Source organism: Mchenga conophoros, linkage group LG7 (assembly GCF_057382185.1).
Source record: "Mchenga conophoros isolate Kocher_MC1m ecotype Shallow Benthic linkage group LG7, M_conophoros_male_GT1.1, whole genome shotgun sequence".
NCBI lineage: Eukaryota > Metazoa > Chordata > Actinopteri > Cichliformes > Cichlidae > Mchenga > Mchenga conophoros.
The window spans coordinates 25,223,505-25,240,380 of record NC_140532.1 but is presented as its reverse complement, the minus strand read 5'-3'; the positions used below and the strand labels follow the sequence as shown (position 1 = coordinate 25,240,380).

The window sequence follows — 16,876 nt, the reverse complement described above, 5'->3', positions numbered from 1 at the left end:
GAAATAAAACATTCATTAGACAACTTCACAATATTTTAAGTAGTTTTTTTGTTACCATAAAATAGTCAGCAGCACACAAACACAGCAGGTAAACACTACGAACAACAGTACACCAAATACAATTACATCAAGAACAAAAAATGTACATTTTTAAAAGAATTTCTGAGCAAAACAAGAAAATGAACACATCTAATATAAACATTGTATGGGGTGCCTGTAGTGCTGTGTTGCTGTGTCCTTTCGGGTTGGTTCGTGTTCTTTCGGCAATTTCCGGTGTTATCTCCTTCTTCAGACTTGATGAAAATACAAAGAACGGGAAGCCCTCCTCTCTCCGTATTAGCTGAGTCGAGTCCTTTGTGGTTACCTGAATTTTTTGAGAACATTTTAAAGATTACCCGTAAACAGTTCCGTTTGCGGAGATTTCTGTCTGCTCCGTACAGGGCTCGGGTGAGGTCGAACCCACTCTGCCCGACGTCCTTTCTCGGTGACTTTCGGCTCTTGTCGTTCGAGGGAGGAATGGACGAAGCGGACTCGGCAACGAAAGCGCTCGGGCTGGATGAACCGCCCATCGGCGAGCCGCCGGTGGAGGGAGTGGGCTCGGATACCGAGTCGGAGGCCGAAGTTACCACGATGGCTGTGATGGCGGAACCGGGAAACATCGGCTTAGGAGCCGAGTCCCTACCGAACCCAGACGAGGCCGAGGCTGCCTTTGCAGGTAACACGGGCTACAGTTAGCAGCAGGCCGCTGCTGTGCGAGGTGGCGCTAAAACACAAACTGAGATAATAACGTTAGCCCCAGCTGCCTCTTAACCAAACACTGTTTATGTACGGGCACTGCTTTAAACGGGGAGAACATTGTTATCTGCCGAATACATTATTTATTATTCAGAAAAGTTAATGATTCATAAGAGAGACGCTTGAAGATGTGTTTAAAAAAAAAAAAAAAAACTCGGGTGGCCCAGGTGGCAAACACCGAGGAAACCACAAACATGGGATAGGGGCCAATGCAAAACCAATAATAAATGCAGTGGGGAAGACAGGTATAGAAAATACTGATTTTCAATCTCACGTACATCCTTTTGCCCTCATACAAATGTTGTTATTGTTGAAACTAACCCTGCTAATGAGATTAAACGTCTTTGTGTTGTGGAAAGATTGCATTGCAAAGTGCTAAACTAAGTGGTAGCATCAAAACATGCTTGATCTAATAAAGTTTCTTTATTTAGAATTATACACATTATATACTGAGTCTGCACAAGGGAGACTCAGCCAATGTAGCAGCAATGCAAACTCAAAATACAAAATTTATACACATATATTTATACAAATGCTAAAGACAAAAAAACAAACAAATAAAACGTAGTATCTCAATCACATTTCACATTTTAAATTCCATTTAAATTCAGCAGTAGATACTGTAAAAGCATATTTAGTGTTTAGTATGAAAATACTGTGTTACCCTGATCTGGTGAAACCCACGGAACGTTAAAAAGTAAAAATGTGAAAGCTTCAGATGGATACTACAATAAAATACTTGATTTTCAGCCAAGTGTACATGAGCAAACATGTAACATGATCTTTTCACCATGTTATCAATGATTAAAAGTAAAGAGTTGTCCTTTTACCTTCTACTTCTTTAATAGTTCCAGTTAGCTACAGGATTGTGCAAAATCTTGAGCCAACCCTTCTTTATATTTTGTTTGGGAAATGGGTGCAGTAGTTTATTGAAACGTACAAACAAACATGGAAATACTGTGTACATAAGGCAAAACTAAAGTCTTTATAATTCTGATGATTTTAAAAGTCAATATTTGGTATGAATATCTTTAAGGAAGCTTTCTTTTAACTTCTTTAAATAGTCTTCAGGAATAGTTATTCAAGGACACTCAAAATCTCTTCTTTAGATGCAGTCTTTTGTTCCCTGTCATGATGAGAGATTTGGGAGATTAACAGTACTCTAGTCCAGTGGAATTGGTGAGGGTGTATGGGTCAGGCAGCTCATTATGGTAAATGGTAAATGGCCTGTATTTGTATAGCGCTTTACTAGTCCCTAAGGACCCCAAAGCGCTTTACACATCCAGTCATCCACCCATTCACACACACATTCACACACTGGTGATGGCAAGCTACATTGTAGCCACAGCTGTCCTGGGGCGCACTGACAGAGGCGAGGCTGCCGGACACTGGCGCCACCGGGCCCTATGACCACCACCAGTAGGCAGCGGGTGAAGTGTCTTGTCCAAGGACACAACGACTGAGACTGTCCGAGCCGGGGCTCGAACCGGCAATTTTCCGATTACGGACACACCGTTGTGTGCGATGCCACATTCCATCCGAAAATTGTAACATATCAGTAACATATACCACAGACATGACTCATCATGTATTTGTCCCAAGTATAATATTTCCCCTCATCCATCTGTTCATTTCCTTCTGCTTAAACTTTATTATTTAAAGCCTGAGAGTAATGTTATGGTGTGGAGTGTGAAAAGTGAGGACCTGGAGGCAGGATTCAAAAACAAAACAAGCTATTTACTGGGCTAGAATGAGTAAATCAAAACAGAGTTCTCAGAATGGAATCCAAATGGCAAGAAAATATAGGGATTGAGGCAGGCAGGAAAACAGTACAACGTGAATACAGTCAGACTAAAACTATGTATATACACAAGGTAATGGGGGGATTAGAGACAGCTAAGCTAACACAGGTGTAGACAATCACACAATGGGTCAGAGGAGGAAGTAGAGCAGAACACAATGCGCAAGAGACTATCAAAATAAAACAGAAAAAGTTGAACATGGGAACACTGGGCACAGAGACGGAAGCTAAACCAGACCACAGGGAACATGGGGAGGGGGGTGAATGAAAAAAGAGAAATAGAGTACTAGCAAACTGTAGTAATGAACAGAAACTAGATAGCAAAACTAACACAACAAAATGCTAAATTACTGTGAAGAAAAAGTTCAAGCAGCAAAAGAAAAACAAGAAGCAAACGGAGCAACAAAGACTAAAAAACAAAACAAGACATCCAGTACCATGACTGATATAGATGAAAATCATTCATTCTCATAAGCACATAATAGAAGAGTCTTCCGATTCTGGTAATACCAGTGTTTATTGTTTTCTATGTTACCTGCTTTAGGTCATTATTATTGTAATCCTCCTTTGTAGTTATATTTTTATTCATACTGTATTCCTGCTAATCTGGAGGTTTATGTGTCGATGAAATTTCTTGTTGTTGATCAGATGTGACGGCAGTTACAGTGGGTGGCGTTCATGCGACAGAGGACAATGTTTTCACCACAACAGTCGCCACATCTGGGAGTCTCCCTGAACACGTGCTGGTAGATTAACACACACTTGACTAGATCCATTCCCCTTCTATTTTTGCCATTTATCACATTTTGATGATGATAAACAGTATCTTATGACATTATTTACAGAAAATTGAGGTGACGTTGAATAAAAACCAATTAATGTTAAATGTCCTCAGCACAGAACTGATTCATTTGTGCACGTTAGCACTGTAGCGTTAATTATTAGAACCTAATTCACAAAATCACATGGGCTTCCCTGCTGACTACTCGAGTAGTTTTAAAACATCAACATATTCTCATACCTCTTATGCTGCTCCATGATTATGAGTGTATGTACTCCTTCCACATCTGTCACAGAGCGGCAGGACCACTCTCCAGCTGGGTGAAGGTCTCAGTACCCAGAAGGCTACTCTGATTGTGGTTCACACTGACGGCAGCATCGTGGAAGCAGCTGGCCTCAAGTCCGCTGCCACCATCACATCAGGTACACCCCTGTGTGTGTGTGTGTGTGTGTGTGTGTGTGTGTGTGTGTGTGTGTGTGTGTGTGTGTGTGTGTGTGTGTGTGTGTGTGTGTGTGTGTGTGTGTGGTGTCTACAGGTGTCTGGTAATCTGAAATGTCTGATCTGTGCATTTTTTTATGTTCTCCTGTGCTTCTCCCAGGTCCACAGACTCCACCCACTCCTCTGACTCCACCCCAGGACAAAGACTCCTGCTCCAAGTACAACTGGGATCCCTCAGTTTACAACAATGAGCTGCCAGTACGCTGCAGGAATACCAGCGGACTTCTGTACAAAAACAGACTGGGATCAGGTGATTATCACACCTATGCATGCTATATCACATGGTCAAGCTGATCTTGTTATTCAGGTTACTGTGGAGATGTAAAACTCCTGATTAACTGGTTGTAGTAGGTTAGAACTGTGATCAAACATTTGCAAAAACTGGCAACGAGTCTTTCACATCCCTATGGTGGAATTTTACCCATCTTATTTTAGTATAATTATTTTAATTCAGCCACATTATAGCGTTGTTGAGTGTGAAGGGCCAATTTAAGGACATGCCAAACAATCTCAGTCAAATTTAAGACCAGACTTTGAGTAGGCCACTCTGCTTTTGTCTCATGAGCAGTTCAGAGGTGGACTTGCTGGTAGAGCAGGGCGATATGACCAAAAATATTTATCACAATATACATTTGAAAATTTGTGATAACGATATAACTGACGATATAATCGACACTAGACAAAATACTTTACAACTCCACAACTTTATTAGTGCAAAAAAAAATCAACATATTTTCACTTAAACAAGCAGCTGTTTTTTTTATGTGCATTAAAGTTATATAAAATTTAACATTGCAAATGCAAATTCCTTGCTGACAGTTTAACCAAAAGGCATTTCCAGTGGAAATTGGCCAACATATCCTCAGCATAACCATGTATAATATCCACAAAACTTAAAAAGAGGTTATACACACACAATACAGTAATATTATGTTGAAGCACAGTACGTATCACTCCGCCAGGCTCCTGCCTACGATAGCCCTAATGCTCCGACAATCCATCAAGCGGTGCGGCTTCGTAGCTTAGCAAAGTCGTACTAAAACATTCAACAGATGTTCGAGCGCCGTGTACTAGTGATGTGCGATATCACTGATTTCCTTTCCGATCCGATACCAAGTAAAATTCAGGGTGGTATCGGTGATACTGATCCGATACCGATACGCTGTACAAAAACTTAATGTTTCATTGTATTGCATAATGCAATATATAATTGTATTATGTAATTGTAATAATAACATAACCATATTGCTTCATAATGATTAGAGGACAACTTGTTTTTATTGCTTAATAATGCAGAATAATCATATAGAAATAAAAAAACAACAACCCTGAAGTTGTGAGCTATTTGAGCATGTTGCCTGCCTGCAGCACTATGAACTCCGCGAGAGACGTCTGTCTCCCCCTAGCAGCACCTGCCCCTCTCCTCTTCAGTTCGCCTCAACATAAGCTCATCATATTCTGTGATATGATTTACTCTGAGGTGTTTGACAAGGTCAGTGGTGTTGCCACAACACCTCACTGTCTTGCCACATATATCACAAACCGCGTCTTGGCTGTTTGTGGAGGTAAAATACATCCACACATGACTCTGTTTGCGCTCAGCCATTGTTGTGAGTGTGCACCCTAGGGGCTGCGACACATTTATACAGCCGTATTTCGCACATGACTATGAAAGGCGTAAGAGGAAGTAGTTCCTTCCAAATTAGACAATCCGAATGATATAGTTTCTTTCTACTGCGTTCATTTTAATGGAAAACTACAAATTTACCCCACAGTACTAAAATATCGATATTATAATATGAGAATCGATTCTAGAACATAAATTGCTGGTATCGGAAGAATCGATATTTCAGTATCGATCCGCACATCACTACCGTGTACCACATAAAATTGTTTCGAGGTCAGTAAACACAACCAGAATTCAAAAATAAGGCGCACGGGATTATAAGGGGCACTGTCGATTGTCAGAAAAATCAAAGGATTGATTTTAAGTGTGCCGTATTTTTAAAAAAACGCGGTAATAATGACGGCCCGCTAGCATGCTCTACCAAAAATAGTGCTATGTTGTGTATCTGATGGACGAAAGCTAAACCAGTTCCACACCACTGAAGTTGCAGCATTTTTACAAACCAGTTCTGGTTCATCCGTTTCATTCAATGATCCACTTTCGCCCTTCTCATTCTCCGTCACCGCCATGCTTTTTTCACCATGTGCGTATGAAAACAAAGGCACTGCGCATGCGGGTTTTACCCATATTCTATCGCGATATTTCATTTTCTTATCATTGCCCAACATTATACTGGTATTACCGTGAACGGTATGATATGGCCCAGCTCTACCTGCTGGTGTGTTTCAGATCATTATCCTACTGCATAACCCAAGTGCACTTGAGCTTCAGGGCATAAGCTAATGGCTGGACATTCTCCTTCAGGATTTTCAAGTAGAGAGGAGAATTCATGAGTCCATCAGTTATGCCAAATTGTTCCCATCCTTAAGCAGCAAACCTATGATCACACCACCACCACGTTGCTTGACTGTTGCTATGACGTATTTTTATGAAATGCTGTGTTAGTTCTACAGCAGAACACAAACCAAAAGAAATTCAAAAAAATTCCAATTTTTAAAGGTCAGTTCACAGAATATTCTTCCACCATTGTTTTCCAGTTTCTTTCTTTTTCTTGAATTATCATCACTGACCATGATTGAGACATGTGAGGCAATTCATAAATGTTCTGACTTCTTCTTTCTTGTAGCCTATTTTTGTCAGACAGGTGCTACTTAAGTGACTTTTTTTTAAATTCAACTGGCCTGGTAATACTTGGGTGTGACTGGTGAAAGTTTACTCAGCTCTCCAAAAAAGTGGTTAACAAAAGTTAATTCATTATTTAACAAGAAAGGGCAATTACTTTTTCCACATAGGGCCATGTTGGTTGGTTTGGATATCCTCCCCTTAATAAATTAGATCATTATTGCAAACAGCATTTTATATTTACTGTTTTTATCTTTTCTAATATTAAAATTAGTTTCGATGACCTGAAACATGTGTGACACATGTTATTAAAAATAAGAAAAATAAGAAATTACCAATAATTTTCACAACACTCTATATTCCTTCAGCTATATTTGCTTTTTATAATTTGCTATATACAAGTGACAGTGTTCCTTTTGCCTGTTTGACCTCATGATGGCACTGTTGTCTCACTGCTAATACAGAGGCACAATAGACAAAATGATGTAGAAGCTTGCCTTTATTACCATATTGTTGTTATAGTAGCAAGACGGGTTAAAGTTCTGGTGCAGAACAATTTTTTATTCACTACCTGGGTCTGGATGCAGTTTTCCCCTCCAGGGGCAAGGGTACCTAGACCTGGGGTATAGACTACGTTTGGGGAGTGTGATTGTGTGTACAGTGTCTCTGTATGTCTGTCTCCACGTTGGGTGAGTGCTGAGTATTTGCATATGAGAGCATGAGGGTGGGAATGGATGTTTGTATCTGTGTGTGCCTGTTTGTTTGTGTCTATATGTCAGGTCGGGTATCAGACGCCACCTCTCTGGGGACATCTCAGGCCCTCCAAGGTTTGGAGGCCTATCTCCCCCCAGCACTCCCCCTGCCAGTTGCAGACGCCCTTAGACATCGGTGCATTGGTGGGTCTTTGTGTCCGGGGATGGGCGTCCAGGTACACACCGGCTCACTCCTTGGTGGCTGCTTATCGGGGCCTGGAGCCTGGGGCTCGCTCGGGCCACTTTCGGGGTGGGGTGCCCTAGGCCTCTCGGCCTGGGGCTCGGTCACTCTAGCACAGCTGGCTGCCGGCGGAGCTCACGGGCACGTCATTGCAACCCCCCCTGGCTTCTGCTCTGCGGCTGCTGAGTGACCCCTCATCTGGGGCTCTCCTCAGCACTTTCTGGGATAGTGGCGCGGTTGCCCCTCCGTTGGTCTTCCTTGGTCTCTTGTGCTCTAGGGGCCTCTGGATGTCTGGAGCCTGGATCTCCTCTATACCTGCTTCATGCCGTAGCAGATCATTACATGAAGGAACCTTTTAAATACAAGCGCGCTCATGCTCACAGGTGTACACACGGGTGCTCACAGACACAAACTACACCCTTTTTGGCTCCTACCTCAAAGAACACTGTGCGCTGTAAATCTTGACCTCCCTCCCCCCGGTCATGTCTGTCCCATCTGCAACAACTGAAAATAAAATAAAATAAATAAATAATAATAACAAAAGTCAATCAAATGGACCAATACGGCAAGGCAGGGATGGTCCACTTGGTAAAGTAATTCCGTTGGGCTTCTCTCTTTGCCTTCAGACAATAATTCTGATGGCAAAAGAACCAAACAGGACAGGTGGCCAAAAAAAAAAAAGGACAATTTTTTTTTATGCTAGAGTTTTGATGGGAGGTTGGAACATGAAGTTGAGCTAGACGGGACGAGCAATAAATTTTTGTGCCATTAAGAGGGTGTAGCCCCCAACACTAAAATGTGTTGAGAAGTAGTTGGGATAAAATCAAAGGTACTTCTATCCAGAGTGAAATATTATAGTCAAGACTCTTTTATACTGTGTATATTTTGAGTTACTTGTTTTATTGCTGCCCACACTCACAGTGTTGTGTTTTGTCAGGGGGCAAAGGTCGCTGCATCAAACACAACCAGCAGTGGTACACTCCCACTGAGTTTGAAGGTCTCGCAGGGCGAGCAAGCAGCAAAGACTGGAAGAGGAGCATCAGATATGCTGGCAGACCTCTGCTCTGCCTCATACAGGTAATTAAATATACTGCTTCACTACTATCTCACTATCGTACTACTGCAGTGCTGCACTGTATTGTGTGATGCAAAGAAATTTGCATTTCCAATTTGTGAATTTGGATTTTCCTAAGCTAATCTTGAGCCACGAAACTAGCAAAGTATTCTAGAGTCAAATGTGAGACCATCTGTCTGATAGCTAAAAATCGACTGATTGGCTCATGCAGCTGGACAATGATCCTAAGAACACCAACAAATATGAAACAGAATAGCTGAAAAAGAAAAGTATCAAGATGTTGCAATGGCCTTTGACATTAAGAGAGATGTGCATAAATGAACCCCTGTAAACCTCAATGAACTGAAGCAACGTTGTAAAGAAGAGTGAGCCAAAATTTCTCAACAACAATGTGAGAGACTGATAAAGTCACACAGAAAACAATTACTGTTCTAAAACTTTTTTTCTAGTTAGTCCTTTGTTTATAAAAGGAGGTGGGCCAAGTCCATGCAAAACCTCATGCAGTAAACCTGTGTTTGCAGGAGCGTATCTTGAACCCCCATGCTGCCTCCTGTACCTGTGCAGCCTGCTGTGATGACCTGATAGCGGTGAGTGAAGTGGACAAGTCCTGATGAGCTTTTAAATTAGCCTGTTAATTAGAAATTATTTAAATTATCATAATCTGAGATGTTACACATAATATCTGAATAATATCTGTTTGTGTTCGTCTTATTTTTTGCATCATTAGTGTCCAAAGGAGGGAGACTCTCTGGGAGAAGAAAATATCAGCATGGTAAATGATTTTTTCTTTTTGTTTTTTTGTTTTTTGTAAATGTCCATCACTATAACTTCATTTCCAGATGCTTTATCTTGCGATCTATATGGAGATACATTATCATTAAACAAAATAATAATGATTCTCTCAGTCTGTGCTGTGATCACATCTCAGGGTGAATATTAGAGCAGTGTGCCTATTAATAAACAAGATGGCTTCTTTTTTAGGCCTTCTTCTAGTCCCCAGTTTAAACACAGAAGGGAGCTACTTCTTCTGCGACACAAGGGCTTCACATGTAATTTTTCTTGAGGCATCATTTAAGCTTTGAGGCTTCTTGATTAAGTCTCTACGAATCAAAAATATACAACAAAGCAAATTAAAGCAGTCTGGGCTTTCCTTACTGGCTCAACAAAACTCAAAACCTAAACATATATAACATGTGTCGCGCGATGGTTATTGGTTTTCTTTGTTAACTCGGGTTCCCTCCATGCTCACATAGATGGCAGCATGTGACACATTGCTCTAATCTTGTACCACAAAATCAAATGGATCAGTTGAGCACCAGCTACTCAAAGGAACAGCTGATACAGCTCTATGACATCAAATAAGGCTGCACCAGAATCTGGTGATTTGGTCATCGCAGGAGCACAAGTGCACTCTCTGTGCTGCTGTTACTTGTGAAATGACAGCTGCACATTAGAGCGCTAACATTTAGCCCTTTACAGTAATGTATGATAATAATAATAACTTCATTTTGAATTTTTGTTTTCTGTTCAGGTTAGTTTCACTAGACATCCCAGTAACAACAACATTTGCACCAAAACCTTCTTATGCAATTATTATTAGTTAATAATTTTAGTTACTGCACAATATATATATTTTTTTATTTGTTTTTTTACATTGTTACTTAAATTAATAGAAATGTAACTAAATATAACTGTAAATACTTAGTGATGACTATCTTAAAACAGACATGATTTTAAAACAGTAATGGTTTATCGGTATCAGCAGTCATTTTGTTGTCTCTGCTTTCATTTGATTTCTTAGATGTTGCGTTGATTTTATCTCTGTTCCCTTTCTGCTTGACTCAGACCGGCCCCGTACGCCTCTTTGTCCCGTACAAGAGACGAAAGAAGGACACTGAGCCTGTGATCATTCCTGCCAAGAAGGAACTTCCTGCTACCAAGAACATTACGTTGACTCCGGGAACCACATGTAGGTCACATGTGCTCACAGCTCATGATTTGGTAACTTTGTGCACTTACAGCCAGGGATAGCTGTTTGGACCTAGAATTCATCTTCCTTCTCAAATCATTTCCTGTACTTAAATTTGTGTTCCTGAAAAATTTTATTAATTAAAAGTTTATTCTCAAGTTCTCAAAATCAGATCTGTAAAGTAAAAAATGTAAGCCCAACCTTTAAACTATTTGTTGTCCAAACATGAATCACACTTCTGTTTGTTTCTTACAGTCACAGTGTCCCCATCTGGGCAGTTCACTACTTCTGGGACCTTGACCTTTGACCGCACGCCAACAGGCGACGCTGCTGCTGCCATCATCTCAGAGGGCTCGGCACAGAGCGAGGTGTTTGCCAGCACCGCAGGTACCATCCCCTGAGTGACTGAGAATTCATTCAGTCGTACATTGTAGTGCATTTGTTTGAGTAGGCACTTAAACAATCACAATTCTCAGTGTGGGAATCAGCCCATTGGTCCTTGAAATTATTCACCTCCACAAACACAAAAATATATACATATCCTGCATGGAAAACCAAACCGTTTGGTTTTGAATTTAGTTGTTTTAATCAACATCCATGCAGGATATGTATATATTTTTGTTTTTGTGTTTGAACCCTATTATATGGAAAGTCATTTCACTCTAGATCGACAATATACACCTTCACAGTTTTACTTATTCAATATCAAGTCAGTCTGATTTTGGATTTCAAAAAAACCCCAAAAAACAAGAAGTTTCCTTTTGATAGCCTTCAGAATTCAGCCTGCTTTGACTGTTTTTCTGGAGACTGTCTTGATGGCAGTAAATGTCACCGTTGTGGCTCTTTTACTGAAGTAGTCTGTGTGTTAACTTAATAAAAAAGGACCTCAGCAAAACTCAAAAACATTGACATTTTAAAAGCTTATAATCAAAAAAGCTCAGATACTGTGGGAGGAGTCTGACTGCAAAATGTAGGAAAAGCAGCCAAAACATGCTCAGAATATGTGGAACCTCAAGACTAATGAAAAACCTCCAGGTGTCAGGCCTATGAAGTGTGCAAAGCTGCTATTAAAGAAGAATGTAGTTATTTTAATCAACATCCAAAATACAATTTGGTCTGTTTGCACTTAAAGCAAGGAGTACAGTGAATCACTCGAACACTTCCAATGTGTGGCCGTTTTAAACCATCACCAGCTGAGATACAGACAGGTCCAAGTCTAAAAATAACCAGACATCTATCACACACTGTGTTTTAACACATCCTTGAGAAACAAAAAAGGTGTGTGAGTGCTCTCACAGGTAAATGGTGGTGTGTTTTACACTATAACACTTTAGTAGACTCTTACTTTCTTACTACCCTGACAGAAAAAGGTACAAAAAATCTAATTAAATTTGATTCTGTGGACTTAAAATGATGACAAAGCTTACAAGCAGAAGCACTGAGGCCTGGGTTGCTTCGTTAACCTTGTGGTGAAGGACACAGAGGCAGTTCAGACAGCTCACATGTGTGACTACTTGTGGAGACTCATTGCCCAGTTCTGTAGACAATCCATAATCCATTGTCTGGGACCACAGCTGGTGACAATGGTCCTTTTTCTGCTCTGATTATTGTCTGCGAGCTGGTCAATCACTCTAACCAGAACCTGTTTGAGAGCTGGTTCAACCTAAGCTGAGCTCTCTGAGGCTGCAGAGCAGAAGACTACTGTTGTAAACTGCAGTTCAAGGTGCTGGAGTCTTGCCTGCTTTAGCACATTTATCGCTACGGGTAATTTCCAACTCATGTACCTTGTTGGGTTTTTACATTCACAAAGTGAGACATAAAAAACGCCTTAGATAAATGATTTCAAAGCGCATTTATTTTGAAACTGCTATCAAATTGGTTTCTGATCATTTTATTGCCGTGCTTGATTGGCCAGCCAATCCCCCTCACCTGAACCTCACCTGTTGGGTATTATCAAGAGGAAGATGAGAAACAGCCAACCCAGAAATGCAAATGAGAGATACCAAAGCAACCTAGGCTTCAAAAACACTTCAGCAGGCCCAAAAGCTGATCACCTCAATGCCACACCATGCTGAATCAGCAGTTAGTGGCAAAGACATTCAGCCAAATACTGAGTTTGTACATAAAGATACTTTTCAGACGTTGGACATTTCTTTATTGTAAATCCATTTTTTTAGTTGATCTTAGGAAATATTCTAATAATAGGATACACCAGATTTTCATGAAACTGTAACAGCAAATTTCAGACAGTGTAGCAGAAAAAGATCCACAGCTGTCTTTTCTTCTCTCGCTCAGTGCTAACGGCATTGCCAGCGTTAGCTGTTGCTCATCAGCCAGTTCAGGCCAAAGTCGCAGTGGCAGCTGCAGCGGCGTCTCCATCGGCAGGGCTTGTGGCTGGGCTTGATGTGGGGCCTATTGGGGGAGCAGAGCCAATAGTGAGCGAGGGGCAGAAGAACACTTGGATATACCTGGAGGAGATGGCCAACACACTGCTGAACAATGTCCAGCAGCTCAAGGCTCTGATCGAACAGGCCAAAAACTCTGCAGGGGACCCTGTAGGGGTCAGAAGTAATGGCGGCAGGAAGGAGGTGAGCACACACACACACACATACACAAAAGGTGTGAGATTTAGATCAGCAGTAACAACAAATGGATTTGACTTTAATCTTTGTTTTGTGTGTGTGTGTGTGTGTGTGTGTGTGTGTGTGTGTGTGTGTGTGTGTGTGTGTGTGTGTGTGTGCGTGTTTAGTGTGGTCTTACCCAGCCGTTTCAGAACCAGATCTCATTTCAGCAGCCAGATGACTCTGAAGCTAAGAGGGGCACTGAAATCACTGAGATCATCATCAATGTATGACATGCTTACATACACACTCACTTGCTCCAAAATATTATTGAAATTCCTTACATTTCTTATTTAGCACAAGTCTTAAAGAAGTATTGTGACCTGAGACATCCACACTTTTAGTTCCAAGCACACTACATTTCACAATTAGGTGTTTGTTTGTTTGTTTTTATAGTCTCCCACGCGACTTTCCCCTCATTCATGAATAAGACCCTGAGATACTTTAATTTGTTGCTTCTATTCTGACATGGAATGGACTTCTCATGCCTGCAGCTGCCACCTTGTCATGTTGGAGGGTTTTGAGGGTCCTAGTAATCAAAGTCTTTAACCCATGGGGCTGAGCCCGAATGAGTCACATGGCCCAGTCATTCTGTGGGCCCATCATCTGCAGGAGGTGCCAAAAGGGTCAGGTGCAATGTAGTAATTATAGCAACTAGCTCCTGGGTCATGGAATGAATACATTTTTTAAGATTATTTACATCTTATTGTTAAAAAATTCTGATTTGCAAATTACCCCAAAAGTTTGAGGCACAAATACTGCATTGAACACCTCGTGTATCTAAAACTCCAGTGTAAATATAAAAAAAAAAACACATGGAAGCAGAGAATTTTAGTCTTCTTTTCTTTTTTTAATCAAGCTTTTGGATTATACCATATACTGTAAAGAAACATATAGATATAACGAGTTATCAAGACAAGAGTTCTCAGTGACAAAGTTCTTGATGAATCATCTGCAGAGCTGAATGCTGTAGCTATCATGTTCACAGGCTCCTGCTTTGTTTCTGCAGCAGATGTGCGTAAACTGTGGCCGGGTGGCGATGAGTGAGTGCACAGGCTGTCACAAAGTCAACTACTGCTCCACATTTTGCCAGAGGAAGGTAAGACTCAACTGTCTTTTTTCTGTCAGACACACAAAAAATAGACAGATTTCCCTGACATTTGTTATGAGTCTTTACTAATTTTTTTTCATGACAGTGCAGTTTAAAAAATAATTTATTGTTACAGCAGTCGTTGATTACTCTGTTACATTCAAATCAGCTGGTAGTTGGATTTGTTGGGTTTCAAACGTGTTTCCAACAGGGGTGTTGAAGAGTTGTGCAAAATCAAACTCATAACATGCCTGTAAAGTGTTTCTGCTGTTTCTTCTTACTGATATATTTGCAAATAGCTAATATTATAACTTACTGGTTTGGTTTTTAAAGCCTTAATATACGTGTGTTGGCTGCAGCCATGTTTTTTTTCCAGAGGTGACCATATTTGGAGGTAATCCTAAATTATCAGCTAAAGTTAACAAATATTGTCAGCAAGCTGCATTCATAAACTAATCCCCTCATAGGTACACTATAATTTTTATAAAGTAACAGACTATAGACTACACTACAATACAATACAATACAACTTTATTTATATAGCACATTGAAAAACCAACGGTATACCAAAGTTCTTCACAATAAAACAGCAGGTTAAAACATGAATAATATAAGACCATTAACAAAGTACTGAATATGTTTACAGGTCAATGGCACTAATTACACAAGAATAAAAATGAATATCAAATCAAAGTTGCTAAAAACACACAGGTTTTAAGTAGAAAAAGATATAAAGAAAGATAAAATTGGAATTAAGTATAAAATACAGGCGTTAACTAACCGGGAAAGAATGATTAAATAAGTGCGTTTTTAATCATGATTTAAATGATTGGATGGAGTCAGACTATGCTGCAATACTAGAACTTTACCCACTAAAACTGAAGCACAGACTTCTAGATGATCTGTACCACACAGGAAGCCATACTATTTGTCAGATCATTCAGTTAAAATGTTCATAAAGGCACTAACAATGTAAACACATGTTTGAGGCCTTGCAGGCAGTTTTTGACATTTTTCTTTTCATTTTTCATGCCAAAAGGTTGCTACTTGATTTTCAAAATCAGTCACTTCACACGTCCGTCTCTTTTGTCCACAGGACTGGAAGGACCATCAACACACCTGCACTCAGTCAGCAGGGGGCATGGCTGTCCAGCAGGAAGAGCCAATCACAGCCATTGACATGGACAAAGTGAAGTGAAGGTGTAGCAGTTTAGGAAAAAGCGTGTGCATTGTTTCAGTGAGGTTAACAGCTGCTGCAGACTGAATGACCTAAACTGGGAGAACACACCTGCTTGAAAATAGCAGTATTTAGAGAGTTTAGTGTGAAGGTTTTTTCTCAGGCTGACATGTAAAAAAAGGTCACTGATGGAGTGAGAGCTGAAGTTAGACTAGACTGACTTAGCATTTATGAAAAGTATTAAGGAGTCTTATTGCAGCAGTATCCAATGAAGTGGTGGTTCTAACTAATATTTTCATCATAAATTTATCTTGTCCCTAATTCTATCATATTTTAGCGACTTTATTACATTGTGTCATCAGTTGTCATATGGTCTATATCTTCCATCAGCCACTGTTACCTCTCCGCTGTTGCCATTTTACCTCGTTTACCTCATTATTCTCTAAAAACAGTCCTGATTAAAGAGGACATCTTCTTTTTTGTTATGTATGCATGAGCACAGTGGCCAGATTTTGGGTTCAGTGTATGTACAAGTAATCCCTGTGAGTCAAAAGTTCAGACTTCAAAGTGCTAATATGGTCATCTCAGGAAATCAGCTTTGGCTGCTGCAACCTGCTATTGAATCCTTCTGTTTGAAAGGGAGAGCCAATCAGAAGAAAGTTGGTCAATCTTTTGACGTCTACATTTTGATGATGAAACGCAAGACAATTATTTTTAGAGTTAAATAACAATGTGTTTTGGGGAAAATTTTTCAGTTTCAGTCCCCTCATGCCAAAACTTTGCAGAACATTTTTCAGCAGACAGAAATGACATATTTTGATATTAAAGAATCAAAGTTGGTTATCACTGATGAGGATTTAGAGAATTTAAAGTTGAGGATCTATCTTTAATTCAGGATGATGAAGTGACTTGAACATGAAACAAACAAAACTGCTGTCCTGAATGTTTTGATTTTTTTCTGGCAAAAACTATGTATGTAAATTATTATTTTCTTACATTTGTATATGTGTGTTATTCTGTTGCTACAGAGCCCTTGAAGTCCAGAAAGAATGTACAGGTATTATAAGCAATTGTAAATATAAAGGTAAAGATCGTTTTTCTTTGTGTTTCACTGATTAATAAAAAGAGTTCAGCAAACTACTAGTGTTATTTGTTTGGTTTTTTTTGGTTGTTATTTTATACATTAAGGCCATTTCTCTTCTTTTTGCACATTTAGCTTTTTTAATTTCCCTGATGTGCAGCTAAATAGAGTTTTGCTTTTTAATAACAAGTTGGTAGCCTACCTGCTATATTAGAGTGACTCCTTATTAATCATTTTGGACATGACATTTGATTCTGCTGGGTCTCAGGCCCAGCAGCACTCAGGTGTCTGCTGCTGATCACTGAT

At 40.0% G+C, this 16,876-nt stretch overlaps 1 protein-coding gene across 2 annotated transcripts; it reads left to right on the top strand.

The window, feature by feature from the left end:
• Window positions 1–7: 7 nt before the first annotated feature.
• Window positions 8–16,627, top strand: deaf1 (DEAF1 transcription factor). Of its 2 annotated transcripts, none has more exons than XM_085283076.1 (13): window positions 8–715; window positions 3,245–3,342; window positions 3,673–3,799; window positions 3,976–4,125; window positions 8,495–8,634; window positions 9,154–9,219; window positions 9,360–9,404; window positions 10,478–10,601; window positions 10,857–10,988; window positions 12,897–13,189; window positions 13,351–13,449; window positions 14,235–14,321; window positions 15,409–16,627. In XM_085283076.1, exons 1-13 carry the CDS (start codon window positions 298–300, stop codon window positions 15,508–15,510), a joined length of 1,881 nt encoding a protein of 626 aa, XP_085139202.1. In that variant the 5' UTR covers window positions 8–297; the 3' UTR covers window positions 15,511–16,627. The 2 variants fall into 2 exon arrangements, with proteins under 2 accessions (XP_085139202.1, XP_085139201.1); XM_085283075.1 differs by having other exon boundaries at window positions 14,232–14,321.
• The last annotated feature ends 249 nt before the right edge of the window (window positions 16,628–16,876 follow it).